General features: G+C 31.2%; 2 protein-coding genes across 2 annotated transcripts; one reads left to right on the forward strand and one right to left on the reverse strand.

Moving 5' to 3' along the window:
* The first annotated feature begins 1,429 nt into the window (after nucleotides 1–1,429).
* Nucleotides 1,430–6,176, forward strand: LOC11435669 (ubiquitin carboxyl-terminal hydrolase 2). Its single transcript, XM_003601568.4, has 3 exons — nucleotides 1,430–1,593; nucleotides 2,301–5,277; nucleotides 5,617–6,176. The coding sequence occupies exons 2-3, from the start codon at nucleotides 2,306–2,308 to the stop codon at nucleotides 5,855–5,857; spliced, it is 3,213 nt and encodes a 1,070-aa protein (XP_003601616.1). The 5' UTR covers nucleotides 1,430–1,593; nucleotides 2,301–2,305; the 3' UTR covers nucleotides 5,858–6,176.
* Nucleotides 6,177–11,747: 5,571 nt separating this feature from the next.
* Nucleotides 11,748–14,654, reverse strand: LOC11435670 (acetylserotonin O-methyltransferase). The gene is made up of 2 exons (XM_003601570.4): nucleotides 13,689–14,654; nucleotides 11,748–12,384 (listed from the first exon to the last, which is right to left on the reverse strand). Exons 1-2 carry the CDS (start codon nucleotides 14,469–14,471, stop codon nucleotides 12,082–12,084), a joined length of 1,086 nt encoding a protein of 361 aa, XP_003601618.1. The 5' UTR covers nucleotides 14,472–14,654; the 3' UTR covers nucleotides 11,748–12,081.
* Nucleotides 14,655–16,604: the final 1,950 nt, after the last annotated feature.

Below are 16,604 nucleotides of genomic sequence, written 5' to 3' on the forward strand. Positions count from 1 at the left end.
TGGTTTTCACCGAAGATGCACTGCAATTGGATCCTGTATCTTCAAGCTCTTTTTTTTTTTTTTTTTTTTTTGTAAATTCTCTTAGGCTTGCTTTTGCTTCATGTTTTTATCTCCAGAATGAATAAATATTCTTCTTGTTGAAGCAAATAATTGTTGGGTCACATTTTATTATTGAGTTGAGTTGAGTTGACATGATATTAGCATTTTATTTTTGGGGAAAAACAACTTTTTCAATGTCTTTTGGCAAGAACAGAGAATCACTGAGGGAATAAACAAACACAAACACAACATAAGTTGCTAATGGAAAATAACTTTTTTAACATGGTTCCATGTTTGTAATTGCAATCAATTGAAAGGAATAACAACCGCAACAGAGACAAGATGCAGCAGGAGAGGTTTTTTTTTTTTTTTTTTTTTTTTTTTTTTTAAAGAAGAAAGGAAATAGGGAAAGGATGAATATTACGGTGCTGTTATAAAAATTAATTCTCATATTAAAGATTAATCAATGGCTAGGATTTAATCCTCTCATCTCTCATATATATATATATATATATATATAACCACTCATTTGACTAAAAATTTGTCCCTAAATATAAACACATTTTCAAATTACTAATGCATTTATGTTTTTTTTTTCTAAACATACCCCTAAGTAATACTCCCTCCGTCCCTAATTATAAGACCCTTTTGAGAATATTTGTTGTCCCTTTTTATAAGACCCCTTTGTTATTTCCAACTACATTAATTATTTCTTTACATACATGCCCCTATTTATTATACATCTTTTTCTTCAATCAGCAATAAGTAGCATATGGAAAACATAAACTAACTCTCTCTCTTAAAGATAAAATTGTAAATACAATAGTGATTACAAACAACTTTAATACAAATATTCACTTTCTTAATTCCCGTGATTTTAACAAAAGGGTCTTATAATTAAGGACAGAGGGAGTACTACTAACTTATTTTGAAATATGAGAAGTCAAATTTAATACACATACAAACAAAAGATAATATGATAATATTAACACACAAAATAGACACATTAATTATATTAACAATTTTTCTTAAGAAATGTGAAAAAACAAAAAGGAGTTATATATAGAAACGGAGGGAGTATATATTAAATGAAGAAGTCTTTGAATTTTATTCGATTACAATTTAAAAACATATCTAAATCTTTAAAATAAGAAGCAAATTAACAACAATTTCTAAAAATATTTTAAATAAAATAATGTTATTTTTAATCATATCTTATTTTAAATCTAAATAAATAAAAAACTTCTAAAAATAGTTAGACATATTATTCTTAAAAAAACAAAAAACTACACATTGATTTGCTTTACACCAAGTTTGTAAGTAGTAGTAATTAGTAGTGGATTGCGAAGAAAGTGAAGGTAATTAATTTAATTAGGGTATATTAACAGTGCTAAGAAGATTGGATCGGGCAGTGTGACCCGACTGGACTGGTAACACAAACCAACCTTGCACGTCTCTCTCTCCACCCGAGAGAGGGAGAGAGCTCATCCACCACCATCCGCCGCATCTTTCAATTTTCCCTTTCTCTGATTTTCAATTCACTCAAAAACAAAGGTATCAATTCACTTACTTACTCATTTTATGATAAATTTAGTAATTACTTATCCTATTGTTTCTTTATTTATCTATTAATTCATCTCTTCCTTCGTTTCCTTATTTTCTGGGTTTCACTTATCGATCTCATTCTGTTGCATTACACTCGCTTTTATCCACCGTTTATTGCTTCGCTTCATTAGATAGTAAATTAATTAACTTTAATTCATATTTGTTTCTAATTTGTATTGATTGATTTTCAATCCCACTGTCAACCTGATTCTGTTTATTAGTGATGACAAATTCAATTGCATTTGCTTTCAAAACTTACTCTCTTTATTTCCCTATTTGGTTAAACAACTTATTTTGCACCTAATAGCATAAGCTCTTTCGAATAACCTCTTCTATAACACAATATAAAATCAAGTAGAACCGTTTTCATAAGCTATCCTGAAGGGTTTTTGTACATGTCATAAGATGTTTGAAGACCCTTTCCCTTGTGTTGAAATTTTATCTTGCCTCTCCTGAGTTGCAGGTATAATCATTTCTATGGTTTTTTAACCATCGCCGTTTTTTTTTTTTTTTTTTTTTTTTTGTTCTTTTCTGCTTTCTTCTGGTTGGGTGTGTATAACAAGCAACACATGTTGTTATTTAATGTAAGTGGGATGTATATCTGATTTCTTGTTTGTGTATGCTGGCATAGTTCATTGATTTGTTTTTGATTATAGGAACAATGGCGAAGAAAATAAAAAAGAGGGGTCGAAGTTCAGTTAAGGAGAAGGCGGTTATTATCGATTCGTCGCCCAAAATTGTTACAGAATCATGTAACCCGCCAACTACTGAGTCTGTTGGTGAGGAGGTTTCAGTTGCAAAAGAGACAAATCCTTGTCCTCATCTTGTTAAAGGTATTCAATTAGATATATTGTCTGGTAAGGTTGAGTCTTCTGCACCCATAAGGTGTGAAGGCTGCAGGGAAGGTGCGGCTGATAGGAGGGGCGGTAAAGGAAAAGGTAAACATGGGAAGAAGAAAGGAGGTGCAGACTCAAAATCCGATTCAAAGTCTATATGGGTTTGTTTGGAGTGTGGTCAATACAACTGTGGAGGTGTGGGGCTACCTATAACCCCTAATTGTCATGCAATTGTGCATTCAAAGAAAGCTCGGCACCCGTTAGTGGTTAATATTGAAAAACCTCAACTGTGTTGGTGTTTTCGTTGCAATATGCTTATTCAAGTTGATAAGCTTGAAACCGATGAAGCAAGTCATGTTATATCTGATGTTGTGAAATTGTTAAAAGGACGATCGTCAGGAAAAACTTTAGTAGATGTTGAGGATGTTTCCATTGGGGATGGCAGTGTCACTTCAGAAATTAAGTTAGGATCTCTGTCCACAAGCGGTTCATATGGACAAGGTGGTTATGTGGTTCGAGGCATGGTTAATCTTGGGAATACTTGTTTTTTTAATTCAATCATGCAAAATCTGCTTGCTATGAATAAATTGCGGGACAATTTCCTAAGGGTTGATGCTTTTGTTGGGCCACTTATTAGTTCGTTGAAGAAGTTGTTCACTGAAACAAACCCAGAATCAGGATTCAAAAACATTATCAATCCAAGATCCTTTTTTGGTTGTGTATGTTCTAAGTCTCCTCAATTCCGAGGATATCAGCAACATGACAGTCATGAATTGCTTCGTTGTTTACTGGATGGTTTGAGTACTGAAGAACTGGCTGGTAGGAAGCAGAATGGTTCTCTCAAGAGAGATGGGACCTCTTCCAAAACATTAGTTGATGCTTTATTTGGGGGGCAGATATCTAGTACTGTATGTTGCAATGAATGTGGGCATTCCTCAACAGTGTATGAGCCTTTTTTAGATCTTTCCCTCCCTGTTCCAACCAAGAAACCTCCGCCTCGGAAGGCTCAACCAGCACCCAGAACCAGAAAGACTAAACCTCCACCAAAAAAAGGAGCAAAATCTCGAGTCAAAGTTAACAGGGATGTTGATCCGCTACCCGTTCAAAATATACCAAGCCAATCATCCTGCCTTGATCAGTCTGTCACATCAGGTGCTGGGGAATTGGTGATTTCTTCTGGTGTTTCTACGGTATTAGGTTCTGAAGAAATAAGCAGCGAGGCCAAAGTTAACAGGGATGATGATCCGTTACCTACTCAAAATGTACCAAGCCAATCATCCAGCCATGAATCGTCTTGCCCTGATCAGTCTGTCACATCAGTTGCTGGAGAATTGGTGGCTTCTTCTGGTGTTTCTACGGTATTGGGTTCTGAAGAAATAAGCAGTGAGGCCAATAAAGAGGACTTATCTCCATCAAATTTGGTTACCGTTGTAGAGTCTCAACAAATTCAAGGGTTTGACAGTGTTGCAACTAAAACGTCAGATTCATCAGATGCTTTTGCATGGTTGGATTTTGTGGAAGCTGAAACCAATGAAGAGGACTTATCTCCACCAAATTTGGTTACTGTTGGAGAATCTCAACAAATGCAAGGGCTTGACAGTGTTGCAAACAAAACCTCAGATTCATCAGATGATTTTCCATGGTTGGATTATGTGGAAGCCGAAACAACGATAGATGAATATGCTTCCATATCCCAGAAGGAAGATGCACTGGAGGTACAAGACTCTGAGAACAAGGATGAACGTTTGACTGCATTCCCTGAACAAGGTAGCTGTGAAACCAGTGGTCCTGTTTGTTTCCTTAAGGAGGATCAAAACCAAAGGCCTGATTTTTCTTCATCAAATGAGCGGGAAGATGAGGTTCCTTTACAAGTTCAAAATTCAGAAGTGCTGTTACTTCCATACAAAGAAGAAAGTTCCTCAGCCGGAGACATCACTGGAATAGATGGCGGGGACTCCTCGTCTGTTTTGGGTGGTGGTCCAGAAGAATCAGAGTTTGATGCCTTTGGTGGCTTATTTAATGAGCCTGAAGTTGTTGCTGGGCCTGCTCCCAGGCCTTCTTCGTCTGGTGATGTGGAAGCTGGCATTATCATAAGAAACATCAGTGAATCTGATCCAGATGAAGTAGATGATACAGATTCTCCAGTCTCTGTAGAGAGTTGTTTGGCACATTTTATAAAGCCCGAGCTTCTTTCAGATGAAAATGCTTGGCATTGTGAGAACTGTTCAAAAATCCTCCAACGTCAGAAGAAGAAAGCAAAAGAGCAGGAAAAAACCCTATCTGATGGAAATGCGAGTGGTAGTCATGATGAATCGTGGCATGCATCTAAAGCGTGTTCTTTTAAAGTCAGTAGTACAGGAAATGAAGATATTGAAAATGACAAGAATATAGAAAGTTCAGTTTCACATGTTCAACATGGCACAGAGCTTGAAAACGGTCAAAAAGATGAGCTGCGTAATTGTGAATTACAGTCTTCAAGTTTACATCAACCCAACAATGAAGAAAGCTGTGATAATTCAGCTGTTGATTCTTCTATTACCGGAAACGTCCAACAAGATGCTCCAATGTTAAATAATGATGACAATGACTCAGAAGAATGCAGTGGCAAAGAGACCGGCCTAGAAAGCATTAGAGTGAATAGGGATGCAACTAAGAGGGTCCTCATTTATAGAGCTCCACCTGTCTTGACCATTCATCTGAAGAGATTCAGCCAAGATGCACGTGGTCGCTTAAGTAAATTAAATGGTCATGTCAACTTCAGAGAAACAATGGATCTTAGACCATATATGGATCCCAGGTACTTCGTTACTTGCTAGTGTTCTTGTTTGAAGTTTTAACAACTTATAATTGCCTAATGCATCTACTTCTATCAAGTTTTCTTCATTTTACATATTTACCCAATCATCTTCTCTAATTTGTTTTTATTTTCAAATGTTAAAAATTATTAGTTTATTTTAGTTTAATCTTCTGAAATTCAGAACAATTTTGGAAATGATTGAAAACCACTGTGTACAATTTGGATTTCTGAATTCAGTTTTTACCTTAAATTTTACTTTTTTTAGATTTTACCTCTTTTCTTTATACATTTGTATTGGTCCACTGGCATGTGATTCACTCCCAATTTCTGTTTAAAAAGGTGTATTAATGAAGAGGAGTATAAATACCAGTTGGTTGGTGTTGTGGAGCACTCGGGAACCATGAGAGGGGGTCACTATGTTGCTTATGTGAGAGGGGGCCAGAGGAACAGAGAGAAGGTTGATAATAAAGAAAATGAGAGTTCCACATGGTATCACGCGAGTGATGCGTATGTGCGTCAAGTTTCCCTTGATGAAGTTCTTCGCTGTGAGGCATACATTTTGTTTTATGAAAGAAATTGAGGACCATCTACTTTCTATGCAATTTATACTTGAGGTAGAGACACAAGTTTACCAAATTTAGAAGAGTGAGAGATATACATCATTGCAGGTGAGTATAAAAGCAATTGCTATTGTATACCATTTTTCCAACATGTGATGAGGTATTGAATGTACAATGCGGTATCATACAATCAAATGTCAATTTTTCCATTTTTACATTATTTTGGTGCTAACTGTCAAGTCCAATTCAGCTATTGTGCTTTGTTTAAATTTGTGTGACAGGACTGTCCATTCTGCATTCATTCAATTTGATTATAAAATTAGTTTTAGACTTTCAAAATGGTAATGTTTGTGTCGTGGTTTTTTTAAATTACGTTTCTAAGGTTATGTTTGGATTGGTGAAGGAATAGAATGGAATGAAGTGGTAAGTAATGAATGGAATGAAATGGAACATAATGGAACCATTCCATTTCATCCAATACTTCAATGGGAGTATAAGTATGTAATGATATGGAGCTTCACAATTAAAACATAACCCCTCTATCCTTCTATTCTCAAATGCATGACGTGAAATTGCTTCGTGTTTTAAATCGGGATGATGTTTGTATCAACCATAGATTGTTTGAATAGTAGTATGAGATAGGTTCAGGGATTCAAATGAATATTTCAATTCCGTAGATTGTTTGAATAATAGTATCATATATTCAGTGTGTTCCGTTCACGAACATGCTTTGGCATCAATTTAAATGAGCATGATTAATTTCAGGCTTTGTGTCTACACCTTCCTTGTGCTGAGATGACTGTCTTTTGATAAAGAAAAAAGAGAGACTATTTTAGCTTTCTTATATTCAACTGCTACTATTTTTGATTTTTTTATTACAACTTCTACTATTTTATTACATTAAGAAAAAAATACTACTATTTTATTATAAGTATTACTAATTACGCAGGTATATAAATTTATTTATTAAATTCATTATATTTTCTCTTATTTTAATATAAGATAACATGCTTTATTTCTATATAATCTTGTTTCTTTTTTTATAAGGGTGAAAATTGAATTAAAGGATTATAATTTATTTTGTTCCGTCCACTTTTCAAACAATGGAATGAAGCATTATTATGTCATCATAAAATATCCAATATCTACTCGATTCCGCTCCTTCTACTCCATTCCATTATATTTAATTTACATTCATTTCTATCAATCCAAACAGAGCTTAAAAGCATTATGAGATCTTTCATATTTTCTTTGGGGTTACATGTAGGGTGTTCATGGGTTGGGTCAACCCAGAAAATCTGGTCAAACCCACCCAATATTTTTAAGACCAATATTATAGTAACTTACATGAGAGGCTCTAGGATCAATATTAGGAATGGAGAAGGGCGTGTTATTAGGATTTTATTTTTAGGCTTATTTGATCCATTGGTCCTTTAAATAATTTTAAGTTTTCATTTTGGTCCCATAATTAATAAAACGTATGTTTTAGTCCCTCATTTTTTTCTTCGTTTGTCAAATAAATCTCATCCGTCAAAACAATTGATTTTCCGTTAGTATGAGTCCATGTAACTTCATCTTCTTCATCAATCATGTTCATAAATTCATAAAAAACTTCATTCCAATCCAAAAAAAAAAAAAAAAACAGAAAAATAAATTAAAACTAAATTTTTTTTTTGGATCTATTTCTTCTTTCCACTCACCACAACACAGCAACACAAAATCCAATTGAGTTTATCTCCCTATGCTTTCCTTTCTTCTTCGTTTCCATCTTTTTTTTCCCCCTTCTTTTTATGTATTTTCTTATTCTTGGTTTGTTCTTAATTGAGTTCGATTGACACAGGGAGTGTTAAATCTCAAAGAAATCTAATTCCTTTTTCTTATATCTTTGATTCTAACTCAAAGGAAGTGGATTCATACCCATTTTTCATACGATAGGTTTGAATGTTTCAATTTATGTAACTTCAAGTTTTAATTCCAGTTTATTCACATTTGTTTTTGTTCATATTTCCAGATTATGGATTTGTTGGTTTAATTTTTGTATTCAAGTTTGCAATTCCAGTTTGTTTAATTTTTGTTTTCAAGTTTGCGATGCGTATAGATTTCCCTTTTCAAGTTTTTTTTTTTTTTCTTTCAAGCTTATGCATTTGCCACATGGACTCATACTAACGGAAAACCAATTGTTTTGACGATGAGGTTTATTTGGCAAACGGAGAAAAAAGTGAGGGACTAAAACGTACGTTTTATTAATTGTGAGACCAAAATGAAAACATGAAATTATTTAAGGGACTAATGAATCACATAAGCCTTATTTTTATACATCGATAAACTTTAATATTCATGCGTCCAACAAATCACTTAATGATACCATTTTTTTGGGTTAGTTTTTGGGGTTAGTTCTTAAAGTATCTCTGCGAATATTTATGTCATGATTTTTTTTACTACATTTATGCCATGATTCGATTGAATGCAAGTTTTTTTTTTTGCTCTGCTGGTACATAGAAATTATTCTCGCGCTATTATACGTCAATATCGAAATTGTTCGCCAGGGAATGATTCTGTGAGATATTTAATTTGCATCTCGCATTTTTGCATTATCTTTTCTAATAATTGTTTGTTTTTATCAAAGTAATTGTTGTTTGTTTGCTCTAGTCTCGGTCAGGTTTCGGAGATGAATTTGAAAGAGCAAGAGATAGCACTGCTGAATAATATCCAGTTTGGCACTGGAATAAGACAGGATCGAAAATTATCAAAAAGTATAGGTGATGTTCAATTTGAATTGATTGATCAGAGATAAATTGGATTTTCAACACTGAGCAAAAATTTCATACATGGACCCAAAAGCAAAATTCTTATCACGTTTTTTTTTTTCTTCAAAATTCTTACCACATTTTTATAAAGGCTTAAATATGTAATTCCGCACCTGTAATTTGGATGCGTTTTGATTTTCGTTCTTGTAAAAAAAAAAATTTAAAAACATCCCTACAAAATTTTTGTTGTTTTAAAAAGGTCTTTGACCCCACTTTTTTGCTGACATGGGATCGCTTTGGCCACGTGGCAGTTGCTGACTGTGCAACTTTTGCCACGTGGCAGTCCACGTCATTAAAAATTTATTTATTTTTTTTAACTCTGAAAATTATTTTTTATAATTAAAAAATCATAAAAAAATTCCAATTTTTTTTATTTGAAATATGAAGAAAAAAATTGGAAATTAGTGTTTTTAAAATCTAGAAATAAATTTTTGAAAAATAAAATTTAAAATTATATAATCTCAAAATTTATAACTTTTGAAAATATAATTTAATTTTCAGAATTAAAAAAAAAAAGAGTTTTCGAAAATTTAATTTTCAGTTTTTATTTTATTTTTTTATGATTTTAAAATTTATTTTCTGATTTTTTAAATTTAAAGAAAATGAATTTTCATAATTTTGAAAAAATATTTTTTTAACTAAAAATCGAAAATTTAATTTTCAGATTTTTTTTATGATTTTTAATTTTATTTTCTGAATTTTGAAGAAAAAAATAATTTTCAGTTTTTTTTATGATTTTTATATTTATTTTCGGATTTTTTTAATTTAAAAAATGAATTTTTAGAATTTTGAAAAAATAAACAAAAATTAATTATGTGGCATGCCACGTGGCAAAAGTTGCACAGTCAGCAACTGCCACGTGGCCAAAACCATGCCACTTCAATTGAATAGTGGGACCAGGGACCTTTTTTACAAGGACGAAAATCAAAACGCGTCCAAATTACAGGGACAAATTGCATATTTAAGCCAATATTTTTTAGTAGTGTTAGCAACACTCTCTACCATTCACCTTTTTATTGGCTTAAATCATGGTGGTTTCACATTTTAGAAATTGATTCCACTAAAAATGGTGAGTCATACATCGTTTTTTCGCATGTATATGTCGGCCTCAATACCGGTATCAATCTTAGGGTTTTGTGGGGTGCATAGGTGTTCTGTATATATGCAGCATCTTATTTGTATTGTTTCTTCTTTACCGCGAGATTTAATGTGTCTTGCATTTTCTTGTCAAGAATAAATTTGCTATTCAAAAAAAAAAAAAAAAGTATCCCTAACATTCCTTGATATTTTTTTAGAGATTTTCAAAAAGTGAATATTATATTTTCTCTGTCTCTATATATAAGCATTCTTTTGACTAAAAATTCTCTCAAAATATAAATGTTTTTTCAAATTACTACATACAAGGGCGGAGCGATTAGTTGAGTGAGAAAAGGATGGGTTGGAATGAATTATCCCTGATCTTAATCTGGCTCCAAATTTTTAACCCTTAATTTATCATAAGACTCGAATATGTTCTGCTTGCAAATTAAGATTTGGTCTATTTAACAATTTAAGTAGGACAAGTTTTTCTCCTTTTGCAGTAACATACGTTGTGATGGGAGCATGAAACATATTTGGGCTATTAATTACCAACCTGGTACTTTAATTGGCTGCCCTAAATAAGAGATAGACCGCCATCACCCAACCAAACTCCAATTATCCCACTTTGAGCAATTGGAACTTGAAAAAACATCATCAACAAACATACACATATCGAAGTAAAAATAGAAGAATAAAAGGGAGAGTAGAAGGTGAAGACTGAGGGAGAGAGAGGAACTGCTGAAAATTTGATATTATACTCCACAATAAAATATATTAACATGTTTTGATCTAACGGTTTTAAACTATGGTCCATATAATAGACCACCTAGTAGACGGTCCATGATAAAAGTAGTTGAAAAATCGTTTAAATTTGGGCAAACCTTTTACGAAAATGTATTTTTCTCTATTTATGTCATGTTTGATGTGAAAATGTCACAAACATAAAAAAAATGGAGAGAATGGAGACAATCTATTCTTGAAAGTTGATTAGACAGGAAAGATACATAATTTCCAAAACAATTCACCACTATTGTAACTTTTTTAATTGGTATATAAGATATTATCTTTTTTAGTAAACACAAATTTAGATGAGTTGAGTTCCGAGAGGCACTAGGGTTAGGACAAATTTTAAGACTTAAAATGTTTATAAATATACTACATATTATCTATTAAAGAGATCTTCAAGTCGGCAACAAAAATATAATTAAGTCAATTATTTATCAACCGAATCAATCTTCATTGACTATATATAATACACCCTCTAGTCATTATTATTTTTAAGGGACTTTCTGGTAATTAATATAAGCAAAAATTGACGTCTTGGACTTATTAAATAAATGATATATATGGTATTTAATATATGCCACATGTATTATTTATTAAATAAACTTAAAATGTTAAATTTTGCTTATAATATTGATTGTATAATTTTTTTTTTTAAAACTTTGTGCAACAACTCATTAAAGTTTCCAATAAACATAATTGTATATTATTCTTTTTTAAAAGATTACTGTATTATAATTATATTTAAATATGATTGAAAAACAATTAATTTTTTTGGGAAAGAAAAAGAAACAATTATTGTTTAGTTTGTCCATATCAACAAAACATTGTTTTAGGAATATCAACTAAACTTTTTATTAACATGCAAAACACGCCACATTATCAAATTGGCAGACAATAGAAAGATGATTTTTCACCTGATCCATATTTGTTTATTAGTATCATCCAATCTAATTATTGAGAACGAAATAGTAGGCAGTAGCACACGCTCTTGAAGAAATATGCACTTTAACCTGGTTAAAAACTGGAAATCTTTTTTTAACTATTTCGATTTACAGTTTTGTATACCATAATACAAAACTTAACTTAAGTTTTTTAAAAAATTATTCTACACAATCAATTAAATTATTTGAATATATTTAGGAAAAATAGATGAGAGTTTTATCGTTTATACCAAATATGGACGACACAGTCAATCATCGAAATATAGTATAAATTAGGTTGAGAGACTCGTGGGCCGTGGCATGTATCACATTTTTAATGCATTTCACTCTCACACACACACGCTAATACAAATACAACAAAGTACATAACAATCATGACAACCGACACAAATGTTTTTTATTTTTATGACAATAATGCATCTTGATGACAAATACACCGTCCGTTTCTAAATATAAGCAAAATAATTATTTTAGATTCATTCATTCAATAATGTATCTGGTTAATAATATGGACCACATATATCATTAAATAAATCAACCTAAAAAATCAATTTTACTTATATTTAAAAACGGAGGAATTACATGCAAAGATCATGTTATTTATTGTTTTCAGTGTTTGTTGTCATAATCTTAACAGGAGGCCACGATTACACTCTGAACAGCATTGATAGATTTCACAATGAGTGCTTTGAATCCAGCCATTTTGATCACATATTCCCATTCTTTGAGTGTCCTTTCTTTGCCAATGTTTGTGTGTGCCATCATCACCATGTCTAACATTAACCCTACGTCTTTATACTTGTTGTGTTTTCCTTCTCCTTCTTCAATCACTGCTTCCACAATAATAACTTTTCCATTTTCTTTTGGAATTGCTTCTCTACAGTTCTTTAAGATTTGGATGCACTCTTCATCCCCCCAATCATGCAAAACCCACTGCATTTCAATTGATATATAATTCAATCAAATCATCACCAAATCACATATTTTTTTAATCAAACTACATCATACACTTCAATTAGTTGGTATATTGGTTCCCTTTATTGATAAAGAAATTAACAATATTTATTACATATGTAGGCCTGGTGCAAATTTTAATATAAGTATTATTAAAGTTCGTAATAATACTTCAATAAAATTGACAATTTTGATTTAAGTGTTATTTTTTCATGTTTATAATGCAAAATCATATATTAAATAAGCCAAATCAATCTTATTTAAAAAAAAAATCAGTTGATATTAAAGATTGCGGACTTGGTCCCCATCAACTTAACTCAATTGGTAGGGACATTACATAATTTTTGCAGGAGTCAGAGTTCGAACCTCGGACACCTCACTTTTCCACATTTAATTGTGTGAACTCCAGCCACTAGACTACTAGACCCAAAAAAATAAATTACAGACTTGATGACAATATCAAAATTTTACTAAAAAAATTAACAAGTAACATTAAGAAAAACAATTAATATTGCAAATATTTTCTGTTTAAAAAAAATATATAAATTTTAGACTATGAACTCTTTTTATCACGCAAAATTTTATATTTTTAAAGGCCTAAAACGATTTCATTGGTGGTCTTACCCTTAAACCTACTTTAATCGAGACGATTTATACTTGACATCAATTCATCCTCCATTTTGATTCAACCTATTCTTTTAAACTAAAATAGTTTGTTTGGAGACTCAAACAAATCTCATGCTCTATATATCAAATTAAGTCTGATTTATTGCAGACGAGTTGGCCTAAAAGACAACTACAATACAAAATTCTAAGGTGGTCACTCAATTAAACTAAAAGTTAAAATAAAATCAAAGATTGATATCTTTTCACGAGAGTGTATTTTTAACAACCCAAAGATTGTCTTAAGTGTATTTTTATAGGATTGTCATTTTACTAATAATAGTAATATATCTCTCACAATCCAACTAGGTTTTTTTTAGATTACCTTTAAAGAATGGTGGGTAATTTACCCACCAACCAATACAACATTTATCTAGAATGTTTTATAGGTTTTTTAATTTTTTTTAAAATAATTGTCACTTTAAAATATCAATACAACATTTATTATTTTTTATCTACTATTATATTTTCATTTAGTAAATTTAATTCGATTTAACTACTCCAATGAAATATTTTAGTAAATGATATAATTTTACTATTAAAATGAATACAATTAATATTTTTTTAAAATCATGCATAAACTTTAAATATCTATTATTATTTTGATACCGATGATTTACCTTAATAATTGCAGCATCAGCTTTGGGAACACTTGTAAACATGTCACCTGCCACATGTTCCACCCCATCATACTTTGGAGCCACATCAATAACATGGGGAAGATCAAAGTTAATTCCTCGAATCCTAGGAAAAGCCTTAGCAAGGATGCTCATGGTGGTACCATTTCCTCCACCAACATCCACCAAAGATCCAACACCATCAAACACTTCACTACAACCTTCAACAATTGCAGGCACAACAACTTTAGCATCACAAGCCATAGCATCATTGATAAGATTGCTATGATCAAGATTTGAAGCAGCATAATGCCACACATCTTCACCATGAACCTTCTCAAATGAAGGATTTCCATTAACCAAAACACGATCACTTAGACTAAGCCAAGGTGCTACCATTACAGGACTACTCTCTAATAAAAGAATAGCAACCATGCTATGTTCACCGTTTCGAATCAAACGTCGAGAAAGTGGTGTTTGAACATAGCTAGGATAGTCATCATGGTTGGTATTCATGGTTTTAAATATTTTCCTATGTACTAGGAATCTCATGATACGGTTAACATATGAAGAATCACATTTTAGAGTTGATGATAACTCTAGTAGTGACATGGGTTTTTTGTGCTTTTCAATGGCTTCAGCTATACCAAGTTCAATTGCACATTTCACTACAGCTAGCTCAACAAAACCAAATATGTACTTCCATATTTCTACTTGAGCTTCTGCTTCTTCTTTTTCTTCTTCCTCCTCTTGCTCCCATGTTACCTCACTATGTATTTCTCCCATATTTACCTATATCTCAAAAACTACTATATAGTATGGTGAACTGGTGATGATTTTGGTTGAAACTAGAAAGCTTCATTTATAGAGGTTAAGTTAGCAACATATCTCACTCATGGATCACCTTTTTATTTATTTATAATTATATTGTGTGTATCACAGGTCATGGATCACCTTTAAAATGTGGGCACTATTATGTCGGGTTCCACTTGTGTATTAAGGTACCAATGGTATATATCATTGGTCAATTAGAGTATGCCACCTACCAATGTTACATTACCAATGCTTTATTTGATATATTTTTTTAAAGAGTGTGCCACGTGGCACATTATAATTGGGCAATGGTATATACCATTATGTTACACAAGTGCTATCCCTATTATGTCTGCTTAAATATAGAAATTTGGTATTGCTGATGAATGTTCCCAATAAGTGTCGGGCCGAAAGGACTGCCACTAAGTCAAATTTTAAACATTTTTACGACTATGTCGGTTGGTAGTTAAATGGAGAGTTGTATATTTGTAGTTCAATTAAATGTAGCTATTTTATTGGTTATATGTATCTTAAATACTTTTTTCCTTCATATTTTTATTAATATGAAGGAAATATATAAAAATAAAAAGGTAATATATATTTGTCTTAGAATTCAATATTAGTTTGCTATTTCAAGGTTTAATAATTGATTAATAATGTCTATATTAAATGTTATTTTTGACATATATTATAAATTAAACTAAATTTTTGTTAAGTAAAAAGGTAATTTATATTTGTCTTAGAATTCAATATTAATTATCACAAAAAAAAATTAATATTAGTTTGGTATTTCTTGATTTAATAATTGGTAAATAATGTCTATATTAAATTTTATTTTCAACATATATTATAGATTAAACTAAATTTTTGTTCCAAAATGTTCTTGAACTAGGTTGAGTCTAACGAAAGCACTTAGACTCTCACAACCTCATAAATCAATGTTCGAACTCTGATCGAACGTAATATTCATATTTAGTGTATGTCATGCTTCAAATAAAATTACATATTTAATGTTCTTAATTTCTATGTTTATCTGCCAACACACTTAAATGGTCTTAATTTTAAATCTGCTTTAGACCTACAAATGCATTGGACTGGCTCTAGTTCTCATGACATTGTTCTATTAACATTCTTTATAAGGAATACATTAGAGGAAAATTTGTCTTGAAAATACAGAAGTTCTTACTTTTGTCAATAATTACACATTTTTTAATACAAACTTATTCTTTTGTACTGTGATAAATGTATTAAGGGTTCTCATTAGCATTTTTCATATAACTTATGGTTAAATAAGTTTTTGAACATCTTAAAGTACCATTACAAGACCATTAGCATTGTAGATTATTAAAGGATTTTAAACATCTTCCTAAATTTTATTAAAAAATGTAAAGGATGCATATGAGTTGACTTAAAAAAATGATCAAAAATCGTGACAAAAATATTTGAAAATTTTAAGATACTAAAAACGAAATTTGATATGTTTTGTAGAAATTAAAAAAAAAAACTTATTTAACTCTATAACGTATGTACCACTCAGAATTTTGTTCCTCAAATTTTACAATGGCCAGAATTTTCTCAATCAATGCATTTAGAACTGAATTTTAATTGGTATTTCAGGTGAAATGTGATAAATTTCTACTCCCTAGCTTCATCCTTAAATATAACTTTCACAGAAAATTTCATATATATTAAGAGAAAACAACTAATTCTTTTCAATGTTAAACCAAATTAGGTACAATCTATGCGCAACTGCATAAATTAATTTCTTCGAGATAACTGATATACATTTAAAAGATTGATCTCTTTTAACATATATTCTTTCATATGCATCGATCGCGAATCGAACTTAAATCATATTGTTAAAGGAGCTAAGTATCTTCCACTTATACTATATACCGGTAAAAATAAAACCAAATTTGATAAAAAGACGTTACATAAATAGATTCTCACTTAACAATTTTTCATTGTCACAAACTCTGTTCACATATAAGTATTTCACTTATCAGATCATCAAAATTCAACTATAGTGTATTTAAATAAATAAATTAAATGTTATGTAACATTGCTCTGTTCGTCGTGTTGGTGTGGCATTGTTTTATTTTTCAT

The sequence above is a fragment of the Medicago truncatula genome, chromosome 3 (assembly GCF_003473485.1).
Source record: "Medicago truncatula cultivar Jemalong A17 chromosome 3, MtrunA17r5.0-ANR, whole genome shotgun sequence".
Lineage (NCBI taxonomy): Eukaryota > Viridiplantae > Streptophyta > Magnoliopsida > Fabales > Fabaceae > Medicago > Medicago truncatula.